This window comes from Perissodus microlepis, chromosome 8 (assembly GCF_051167445.1).
Source record: "Perissodus microlepis isolate ML-2025 ecotype Zambia chromosome 8, ASM5116744v1, whole genome shotgun sequence".
Classification (NCBI taxonomy): domain Eukaryota; kingdom Metazoa; phylum Chordata; class Actinopteri; order Cichliformes; family Cichlidae; genus Perissodus; species Perissodus microlepis.
In genome coordinates, this window is record NC_140468.1 from 13,570,651 (window position 1) to 13,583,057 (window position 12,407).

General features: G+C 40.0%; 1 protein-coding gene across 1 annotated transcript in view; it reads left to right on the plus strand.

The window, feature by feature from the left end:
• Window positions 1-12,407, plus strand: part of LOC146381578 (rho-related GTP-binding protein RhoN-like) — a 34,528-nt gene that overhangs the window by 1,286 nt on the left and 20,835 nt on the right. The window contains exon 2 of the mRNA XM_084937650.1: window positions 550-637. Coding sequence (XP_084793776.1) covers window positions 550-637 — 88 coding nt within the window. The remainder of the gene's footprint in view (window positions 1-549; window positions 638-12,407) is intronic.

The following is a 12,407-nucleotide window of genomic DNA, read 5'->3' on the forward strand; positions in this document are numbered from 1 at the left end:
AAAAAGCTTTTTAAGAACTCAGTTTATGACAAAAAACTTACAGATTGTGGATGGATAAACCCCAAAGCATACTTTTTCAGCAAAACTAGAAAGGAATGCAGACTAAACACACTAACAACAACAGGAAATGTGTTTAGTGAAGAAGGAAGAACTTGTGCTCCAAAGGAGGAGAATTTTTATGTGATGCAGGAAATGCATTCTGTCAGACTCTTGAACCAAAGCTTTTTGAACTAAAGTTCAGAACTTGCAAATAGGTCAAAGCAAAGCATTGGACTCATCTACTTTCTACACACACACACACACACACACACACACACACACACACACACACACACACACACACACACACACACACACACACACACACACACCATCTCTCGCCTCTTGACATTCACAACTGCACTTACCATCCCCACAGCAGCTATTTGAATTAATTAGGAATCTGACTGTTTTGTCATGAAAATCACACCGTCTTTCTTTTTTACAGTGGGCATATCATCTCCTCCAAGCTTTGATCTAATTTTAGCCACCATACGCCTCTCGTTTCAGAATTACGTTCCCACGGTGTTTGAGAATTACACGGCTAGCTTCGAGATTGAGAAGCAGAGGATCGAGCTGAACATGTGGGACACATCAGGTGAGATTCCCAATCATCTCTTTATGTTCTCCTTTCAACTCAAGATTATCACACCAGAGTGATGAAAGGTGTGCCGCATCATCAAGCCGTGATGAGGTTACTGAGCGAGGAGCTCCAGATCGGCAGACAGCTGACTCCTTGGAGTGTTCCGCAACTTCCAGGCTGTGGGCCAAAAACTGACTTTTTTTTTTTTTTTAATTTCAAAATGAATTAATCTAGTCTGGGACGCAGAAACATAACTTGTGTGTATTTATATAACTTCAGTCCTACTTCAGAGCTAATCTGACACTTTCAGCAGCAGCTGAAGTGTTATGTGAGGCCTCTGAACAGCTTGTTATTCAACACATACCTACTCCGAGTAACAACCACAGCTAATCAACACATGAAAATGCAAATTAATTGCCTGCATACGTGATTTTGATGAGGATTTTGGCATCTTGACTGAATTCATGCAACATGGCACCAGTTTATTTGAGATAACAAGTGTTCTCTGTCCACTTGTAGCGCTGAGAGCTCGCGAAGCTGTTGCACAAACTCTTAAATGTGTTCACTGAACATTTTTTGATTTACAAAGTCATTATATCTTTTCAAGACTTCACTTTGGAGAGATGATCAGACGGAGGGCCTCTATGGGTCTCCAGATGTGCATTAACTCTCTCCCTTTTTAGCCTTTAGACCCCTTCATGTTTCATTTCTACTTACAAAACTCCCCAAAACTTGTTCTCACACAGCGTGAGAACAGCTTTACTGCAAAGTGCTCCATTAACCTCCACCCGTGCAGACAGGGAGACCAGCTAGGCAAGCTGGAGATTAAGAGCTGCTGCAGCTGCGGAGTCTGCTTTGCGGTGGGTGAGGCCGCTCTGCGGTGTTTAAACAACACCCTGCGAAATTACCGGCTGGCTCACGCACACACCTTTCCCTCACTAAAACACTTAAACAGTAATTTACTCCGCCTCGGAAAGAAATGCAATTCACCTTTTTGTGCGAAGCAGGTGCCGTTCAGAATTGTTATTGTGTCACATTATTGGAATCTGAGCGGACATGACGCTCCCAGTTGTGAATGAGTTTATGAGGTGTGAGGTAAAAGAAGGGCCAGCTTCTGTCAAAAAACTCCATAAACACGTATAAGACAATAAAATCTGCTTATTTGTGCTACTGTGAAAGAAAAAGAGGAATTAGATTTTAATGTGGATCACTTTAGGAGGGTTTACAGAAGGATTTACTCAAGTCAGAGGGATTTTTCTTTATATACGGGCACCCCAAAATGTTGCATGTCTAACTGAAATGGATTTAAAAAGCAATACTATCTGATTTTATTAGAATTTTTTAAACAAAACTATATTATAACTAATAAATGGTACTAAAAGCTATAAAAAGAAGCCAATTCTGTAAGCACCAGTGGTTACAGGAATAGTTTTGTGTGCTCATTAGATGCCTTGATAAGAATCAGAGGAGAGAACTTTTATTATACAAAGACATGGCCCCATATTGAGCAGCAGTGGTTAACGGGAGCTGATCCAACTGTGACCTTAGGTGGCTTCTTCCAGCTCTCTTTAAGTGAGGAGGAGACATGTGTGTTGCCTTGCAGCATCCCTGCCAGCTATTCTGGGTTTGTGTCAGGAGACAGGTGCATCGGCAACGACATCAGTAACACCACAATTCCCTCTGGTACCTGCTGTGTTTTACTAATAGCTGAACGGGGGGGTTACAGTCACCTGGTGTGCTTACATGGAACTTTCTGTATATACACTGCTGCAATACCCTTGACTTTTAAACTTGCTCCTGCTTACTTTATGCAATCACAGATTTATGTGATTTGATAAAGAACATGCTTTAGCTGATATGTGTGTTTGTGACATGTGGCATGGCAGTGTGTGCAGTTTGTTTAACCGCAGGTGAACTGACTCAATGAAATTGAAGTTGTGGATGAAACACTAAATATAAAAAAAAAAAAAACCAATCCCAAGCTTCAGAGCACCAGAGGTTTCAAATATATAAGAGCAAAAACTCATCACACATTTTAAGCTATGAAGCTTGAACTCCAGTGTGGATAACAGGGGAGGAGATAAGAAGAGAAGGATCATGTTGAGTTGTTGTAGAGGCTCACAGATAGGAGAGTGTATTAGGCAAGGTGCCAGAAGCGGTCTCTGAGCTGCCCGCTTATTGTGCAGAAACAAACAGTGGATTTAATTAATCAGGCACTTGCTGTGTGACCGAACACTTGCCCCCTGTCTCTTTCATTCTTCATCTTGCCACACAACCCACCTCCTGCTTCCCTCTGCTACATCCAAACATGCTTGTAGTTTAAACTCCCTTCCTTGTAGGTTAAACTCTTTTTTTTTTTTTCCTGCCAATTTAAACTTTACCCTGAATTTATTGGCCACTGGCTCCTTACACTTCCTCAGTCTTTCAGTCATTGTCATGTTGCTCTGTTTCTGTCTTCAGTCATGTGGCGCTGCAGGTGAGACCAAGTTGAGTTCAAGCTCAGATAAATGGCAATGGCATTCCTGTAAAAAAAGAGACTCTTTCTAAATGGTTCTGCACCATTTCTATCAAAACAAGAGTGTCGTGCCAAAGGCTGGAGTTGGTATGCCATCACAAAACTAAATCAATGAAAAAGAAGTGCATTGAGTGTATTGTAGTTAGAATACACTATACCTTCTATGTCTCCTCATCATGACACAGAGACTCATTCACTGTCCTGTAGTCCTGTTGGCTGGACTTTTGCAACTCATTATCATAAAGATGTTGAAAAAAATCTCCAGTTAATCCAAAACGGTGCAATGAGACTTCCATTGGCCATGCATTAAATAAATAACACTGACTATTTTCGTCTGGGCCTCCAAACTCCGCAGATTGAGCCCCATCATATCTTAATGATGGCATAGTATTATATTATCCCAACAGAGCACTTTGCTGGCCGACTGCAGACTTACTTGTGGTTTCTAGAATTTCTAAAAGCAGATTTCAGCTCCTGTGGAACCACCTCAAGAGACAGACACCCTATCTACGTTTAAGATCAGAATAAAACATACTCTTTGATAAGGCTTATAGCTGGGGCTTGATCAGGTGACCAGGATCCATCTATTAGTTATGCTGCTATAGGCTCAGACTGCTGCGGGACTTCATGCAATACACTCAGCACTTCCTCTCCACTCACCTCTTGTTACTCCCCATATATCTCATTAAATTCTTGTCTTCTCTCTTCCTTAGTCTATGTTTTATCCTGTCTCCCTTTGTTCTTTCAAACTCCTCACCCCCCACCACCTCCTAAAACCAGTTGAGGCTGATGGCTGCCTCTCCCTGACTCTCATTCTGCTGGAGGACTCTTCCTGTTAAGAGGGAGTTTTTCCTTCCCACCATTCCAAAGTGATTGCTCATATGGGTGATCAATTTATTGTTTGTGCTTTATGCCTAATACTGTAGGATCTTTACCTACAGTAATGACTTGGATTGACAGTTTTTTTGGAATGTGATTTATAAATAAACCTGTTTTGAACTGGTTTGGATACTTTAGTATTTACCTAACCAATCAACAGTGACTCCCAGAGCAATGCTGTCTGGTTTATGCAACATGGGATGAATGCAAATAAGCTGTCCAGCTCTATCAAAGTTAATCACTGGTTTTAGTACAAGATGATGAAAGACTAGATCTGATTTTGAATCACTGATGTGGTTGATTCATTCAGAGGTCTTGAATGAAGATATTTCCCCCCCCCCAAAATCTCTAACTTTCAATGGTTTAATCAGTATTTGCATATACAGAGATCAGCCTTGAGGTTAAATAAATAACACTGACTATGTTTGTCACAATGCAATTCAAGACTGGGCCCCCAAACTCGGCATATTGATCCTTTACATAAAAAACTTAATTCACAGAGGCCCCCACACATTACATATATTACCTAAAGGATTTGATGCCCCTTTGCCAGACACCATAAGTTTATCCCCAAAGGTTTTGTGCCCATACCATGATGGATCGGAGATGTTTTTGCTAGCAGCAGGCGTGGCTACCCAATATGAGGTAGGCATTCTTAATGCTTTGGGTGAATGGTATGGGCTTTTATTCTAATTCATCTTCATAAAAAGCCTCTGCAATGTTTAATGGACAATGAATCCCATTGATCATCAGATCACAATAAAAAATTAAAAAAAAAATCTAGAAAATAAAAGTAGTCTAAAATTGCAAGCATTATTGATTATGATGACACAGCAGTTGTGTAGCAAGAACTTGTTACTCTTCAAATAAAAAAACAAATAAAAGTCCTTAAAAATCTGATCCCAGCTGACCTAATTTTGTCATAACAGTTTATATGTCTAGATTTGCCCTTCTCTGCAGTTTCTCCTCCTCTCTTTAATTTCATCGATTCTTCCTAATATCCCCTCAGGCTGCCAGCCTCCCACCCTGCTCCTTCTCTGTCTCTGTCTCCAACAAGTCAAGGTCAGGAGTCCCACTGTATTGGGGCAGTGCCCTCTCAGCACTCTTGCACTTGATTAGCTTACCTTGCGTTTTCTTTGTCTGTCTCTCTATCCATCTTTATCTCTTCCTCACTTTTCACTCACTCCTTTTCTCATTCCCCATACTTCTTTCTCCCAGATTCCGGCATATGGCTCACTGTAATCTGTCTTTATACGCAGCGACAAAAAAAGAAAGAAAAAGATTTGGTTCCATACTGAAGCAAAGCATCCTGGAAGCAGCAACAAATAACCCCTAGTCAGAATGCACAGTTAGGTCCTTAGATATTTGAACAATGGCATAATCTTTGTCACAATAAACCCAAGCAGTGGATGGCCATTCTTGATGGTTTTTTTTATTTAGGGTCATTGTCAAGGCTCAAAATTACAGACTAAGACAATTCTAAATATAAGGATTGTTTTTTATACCTGGATGAAAATCCTTTGCAGTCAGTGACTGTATGAAGTCTCAAACCCTTCATTTTGCTCAATAGCCCTGTACACTACAGAATTCAACCTGCTACTACTATCAGCAGTCACATCATCAATAAGCAGTAGCTACATGGGCCCCATACATGCAATCTACATCTGCATACATTCTGCAATCCTCCACTTTAGTGTTTTTCTGAGTTACTTCAGGCTGAGCTTTGTTTGTTTTTTAAAGAAAAGTAGCAGATTGTTGATTTGACCACTCCTGATATTTTTGCTGTCTCTCTGACAGGTTTTATACTGTGGACATATATACAGTATTTTTTAGCCTGAAACCATGAAACTTGTAGCTGCTTTGGAATACAAATGTCCTACTGTAAAACCCAGACAATGGTTTTTACAGGGATGAGGAAGTAAAAGAGCAAGAAAACAAAAAACCAAAAAATCCTGTAGAGCCAAGGATGGCTTGCCAACAATGAGCTCAGGAATGTCTTCAGTTTGGATGTTGGATACTGTTGTGAATTCCGGCAACAACTTGCACTGCACTGGTGCTAGGCTTGGTTCTGCCTTTCAGACAGGGAATGATCTCAAATGTGCTTATGGAACATTGTATTCATTTACAAATGAGAGTCAAACCTCTCACAGCATGTGCACATTTGCACTTACTGCAAATGTGCAGACTTGGCAGCTGTCTGCAACTGAAACAAAGAAGGCTGAAGTGACATGGTATGGATTTTTTGCGAGATGGTGGAAGAAGATTGACGTGGAAAAATGGGCAAAGGTGAAGCAGAGGCAAATTGGAGCTGCGAAATGAGTAGCGCTCGACTGAGTGAGATAACAACCCCTCCTATTAATGAAGTCTGTTATGAACAACAACTTAATTATATTGGATGCATTGGAAGATGTGAACTGCTTAAACAAAATCAAACTAGCATCACAAGCGGCGTGGAAGATGTTTGAGAGTCTGCTGTGTGTAGACGTCCAACAGATCAATCAGATTTTGCACTGCTGTGAAACGCAATGTCCACACAGAAGTACCCCATAAGTGATTGATATCATGGAAAATCAGTGATGATGGTCTCCTCGATTTGCATTGGACCTTGTATTGAAAGGTCCAGGGAACAGCGTACAAAAGCAAAATAACCATAGATATTTTATTTGCTTCATATGCCATGGAATAACAAGGGAGCAGGTCTCACCTGACCATGAAACTGCTTGTCAGTTCATTACCTTTGAGCCTCTGAACATAAAAATGGATGTAATCCCTAAACAGATATCACAATATTTTTTTAAACAGCTTGAACTGAAGCTAAAAATCTGTACTTCAGTCGTGACTGATTGCTTTGAAACCCACTGTAATGGTGCGCAGAGGCAAAATTACAAAAAGTGCATCATTGCCTAAAATAATTGTGGACCTAACCGTATGTGGGAGCTAATTAAATGTTTTCCACTGGCTCCCAGTGTGATTTTATTTTGCTGCACTGATTGTCCTGTGTGGCTTTGTTCAAGTCAAACATTTTTCTAACTTGAGCCGAAAGGAATTCAGATTTCACGAGCATCTGTTTTACTCAGTTATCAACCGATCTTTGAGTGCGAGGCTTAAAAAGGTCATAAATCAGATTAATACATAGACTCCAGGGATGGCATTTACATTCTTAGCTAATTGTATGGTATTAATTATGAATATGCCCTAAAATGACTTTTCCCTGGATACTTAGGTACAAATAAATCATGGTTTTATTATATTAAACTTCACATTAAATGGAACTTTGTCCTGGTTCACCTTCTAACATTATTTTTTTTTAACTATTGTATTTGGGAAAGTATATTACAAAATATATATATAAAATATAAAATATATATATATATATATATATATATATATTATAATTTGACATACCTCAAGCTTTTGTCCTTGTCCTAACCTCCTGACAGCCACCAGTCCTCTGAGACCAGTGAGGCTTCAATGAAATGGATCAGTCTCCTAGTAACAAAGTGCATAAACATTAATTTAAAACTGATTCTTTGCTTGGTTCTTTGTTATGTGCACACACTCTTTCATCCCCGAATGATTCATAGGTGAGTGTTAAACACTCCTCTCAAAAAGTCAGGTACATGGACTGGACTGAAAATGAGCAGAACGAGCAGCCAATGTTTCATTTTTCAGCCCTAAAAGTTACCCTTAGATCTGATCGCTGTCATCAGCAGCATTTTCTGTTGCAACGTGTCGCTCTTTTAAGATATAAATAATAAACATTTCTCTAAAACGCACCTTAAATTACTTGCTCAGAAGGAAATGGCACTGGGCAACAAGCTGGTAAACATAATGGAGCCAGGTGTTTTCCTCAGGAAATGAGGAGCCCGACATAGCTCAAAGGAAAGTGGATCGTGCCGTTACATTCAGCAACATGACTCTAAATAAATGAAAATGTTACTCTAATGTCAACCTGAAGTATAAATGCGCAGCTGTTTTGGTTCCTGCTCCTATCGAGTAGCTAAAAAATTGCAGAGTGCTTTGTTTCAGCATATTTCACACACGCAGAGTGTGGACACATAATGAAATGTGACCGTTTGGCTTGTGCGTGTTTCTGTCAATGCAAAGAAATGCTGTGTAGCTGAATTCTGACCTTATTCCCCCCCTGGGGCTAGATGACACTGAAATGACTCAACTCTGCATGATGCACCTGCCACAACAAAGGTGTTCAGATCACCTGGGTTTTACAGGTAACTGTGTGAACATGTGAGGTATGAGTTAATAAAACAACCGGCTCAACCTGCATTATCACACCTATAGCAAGTGAACAGTGAAGGAATGCACTGTTCTGAATTCTACTTCAAGTTAGCTTCTTGCTCACTGGAACTTTCCTAACTTCCTCGAGCCAACAGGGACATGCCCCGACATGTTAAAACACACACAGATACTTAAACACACAAGCAGTGAAAATACTGTTTGCCCCATTGAATCCAACCTTCCAATCTATCCCAGGTCAGCAGAGTCTGTGGCAGAGATTTCCTCAACAATCCATCATTCATTTATGAGCTCTTTTTTATGACCCCAATTACATGTTGGCTCCTTGAAAGCAGCACCCAGATGTGCTTTAAGCGAGCGTCTGGGCAAACGAGTGGCACTGGCTCCATGACAGGACGGAGCGGAGAAAATGGTCTGGTGTGTCAAAGCGTTTCAGAGGCTTTTTGGATAGAAGTGTGGATAGCAGGGAACTGGGTTTGTAGTCCAAGTGCTGTTGTTGTTTTTTTTCTTTCCTACTGAACATGTGCAGGGGTGTGTGTGAGTAAGGGTATGAGTAAGTGCTGAAAGAGATTACACAAGTGGGAAAATGTATAAATAGGGACAGTGAAGGGATGGAGGAATGTAGAGTCCTGGTGGAGTGCTAAGTGCTTGGAGTCGTGGATGGGAGACGGTATATGCTGAGTGAGGACTAAAGAGTGTCAGTAGGGTTTCATGGTGCGAGCTTGTGCTCCAGCCAACCTGGTCTCATTCTCCTCTGCTCATGCAGTCCATTAGAAGACCAAGGGTGCATTTAAAATGAGTGGCCTAGATGCGTCTCTACTCCCATTCCCCCGGGACACGGAGTCTGTTTCTCAGCTAGTACCTGTAGTGTGTAACTCAGCAGTCTGTCTAAGACTTTTGAATGAACTTGAGCACAGCAGACATCATCATTCATTTAAAACATCAGGTAAAACAACATGACATTTACCACCCAGCACAATGCGCAGACTTACGGAGACATTTTTCACGCACTAACGCATATGGCAGGTGGCATATAGAATATACTGCATGCCTGTTACAGCAGCTCTTTCTCATTTTTAATTATATGCCTTTATTCCTCCACCAGCAATTTGTGCTTAAAATGGGAAATTATGCAGTGCAGATGTACTTTCTAATAATTGGTTGTCATCTTTCTTTTCCTTTTCTTTTTTTCTTTTTAAACCTTCGCCATGACTCCTCTGCCAAGACAGGAACTGAGGCAGAGGTTTGTTTGTCTGTGTTAGTGAGACTGTGCAAAAACTACCAATCTTTATATCATGATATTTGTTGGAGAGCTGAGAAAAGGAAGAAGCCTTTCATTTTTATTTAGTCTTTGGTTCACCTTTGATAAAATTGCACAATAGGGCATTGGTGGAAGAGAATTTAATTTTTTTTTGTAGAGCAGAAGCTGCTTAGTTATAAATTCTCTCAGTATTTCATTTTTATGAATAATCTATGAAGGGACTGTTTTTTTTTTCTTTTTGTTTTTCATGATACATTTTCATTTTTGTTTACAGTTCATTATTTTTGCTTATCACGGGTCTGGAAGCTAACAGGTGTTAGCCTGTGTCGTTGATATAACTGTAGTGAAGTACTGCTGGTCACTTCAATACATGAGTTGCATAAGTTTTAGCTAATGTAATTACCATGGCAACGTCATGGCAATGTCATGGCAACTGGGTATATCACTCATGTAGCACGTTGTCTGACAGTGTGTTTAAAATATTTACTTTTAACCTGATATAACACATTCCAGCAGCACAGGAAAAAGAAAAGCAGAATTTACTGGTTAATCCAGATAAGTAGAATGATAATAAAAGGTCAGAGTACAACAAAAGTCTTTGGAACTGGTTAAATGTGCTCCAACATAGCAAAAAGTTAAACCATGAGAAGAAAATTACCTGTGACTGTAGCTCTACTGCTAACTTCCTTTAGCATTTATTTAATCTTTCGTATTCTCTGTTATATTCTGGTTCCTTTTCTTGATTTCGTAATATTTAGTTATTATCTTTTGTGATCCCTTTGTTCCCCCAGTCAGACCCCAGTATCTGTCTGGTCTTTGTGTAGCTTCTGTCGCTGTGTCAAGTCCTCGTATCTAGTCACAGGCTTAGTATTGGTTATGTTTCCTGTTTTATTGTGATAGCGCGTTGTCTAGTGTTCCCTTATTCTTAATGATTTGCTCCTACTTTGTTTCCCATGTGTCTCCACTTCCCCTAATCACCCTCCTGTGTGTGTGTGTGTGTGTGTGTGTGTGTGTGTGTGTGTGTGTGTGTATAATGTCTCAGTCTCCTCTTGTCCTTTGTCAGAGTGTACTGTTCAGTTTCTCGGTTTTGGTCTGGTTCCTGGTCTTTGGCTCCTAGAATCTCAGTTCCTTTACGAGTTTATAGTTTACAGTTTTCCCTTAAGTTCTGCTTTTGAATCGTGTAGTTAAATATATCAGCTCAATAAAGGGCTCGCCTTTACTTAAACCTCCACCTGCCTCTGTGTCTGCATCTTGGATCCTTCCGTACTCACTGAAAAGATTTTATTACACACTTTGTTTAGACACACAGGCCACTCAAGGGGTATATCCACTTAAGACCCTCTCTATCCCTTATCTATAATGCACGATGCAGCTTTGACCACTCACTTCAACCCCCCAACACCTGCCATTACTCCTCCAGCAGGAGGTGGTGGATGGTTTTGACCTTGTTTCTACTGCATGTGATTCACCATAATTAAAGTACAAGCATGAGTGAGCCTGGTTTTCTGTTTTCTGTATTCACGTTAAAGTAAACTAAATCCCTGAAATACAAAGTAATTAAGTGAATGCGTCCACACAAAAGACAGGGATGAACCAATAATGAGAACGATGGACCAGTTGATGGAGATGCGCCACAGAAAAATGAAATGAACTGTTAATTGATCAGATTTAAAACACACATAATCTACACAGAGGGACTGTGTCAGGGTAGGAATAGTGATCCTGAAAATGTTGATGGTTCAGCTTTCTCTTACTGAGCTCAGGTTTGCATTCACACCGTGTCCCTCAGATTAGAAGGGGCTTGCTGTTTCAGCTACTTTTCATTGCTTCTAACAAATACACTCTTGGCCCAACTATTGCAAATTGGTGCTCCTGATTGGGCAATTAAGTTCATGACAATCTTTATAGTGGAAATGCCTGCAATAACTTTTAGCCGAGCTGCAACCAACAATTAGGCACACACAATCGGTTCATTCTCAGTAGATCAGAAGACTATGAATGTACCAATTCATATACCAAATTTACCTTTAATTGTTATTAGTTATAACATAAGATTTACATTTGAAAAGATTTACTTTTTGACCCAAATAATCATTCAGAAATGATCAAAATCATTTTCTGTTGGCTGATTAAGTGTTTGGTTGTCGTACCTCCAACTCTTAAATGTCATGGCGCATTAAAAATAATTACCAACAAGCACAAAAATGTGTAGTCGTGTAAACGCTGCGTTTAGTTACCACTTGATGACATTTCAGCTCTGCACAGAAGAAAACTGTGATTCTGTTTCTTAATTAACTCAAATTTAGGCAAAACACTTTAAGAGCTTAAGCAAATGTGTTTTACCCACTTACTAGATCATGCAAATTTGTGATATTTAAACTACATTCAAAAGGTCTGGTCCAGACAAGTGGTGAATAACGAACGTTTTTATACTTTAAGTTTAAATGTAGAATGCGGTGCATGGAGTCACATACAGTTGGGCTGGTTGAGGCCCAGATGCCAGTCTGTTCCCTCTGTCATTAATTTAAAAGACTCCTGCTGGATTACTGCTGATTTCAGGCAAAGTACGCTCAGTGGCAGCGCTCTCCCTCCATGCCTGTTGAGTTAGAAAAATAACATCATATACAGTTTTTCAGCGAAATCCAGCCAGGTTACAGCTGCTACTTGGCAACACTCTAAATGAAAAACTTTAGCTAGGCTTGGGTATAAACAGAGACAGTGTAATCTTGTTCTTGATGGCTCATAATCTGAAGATTTTCCAATAAAGAGCTGGTCCCACTTCAGCGTTCAGCAAAATAACAGACAGATCAAATACTCCAGCATGAGTGTGGTAAAGAAAATCCAAATCTGTTGTCACATTGCTGACAACCACATTG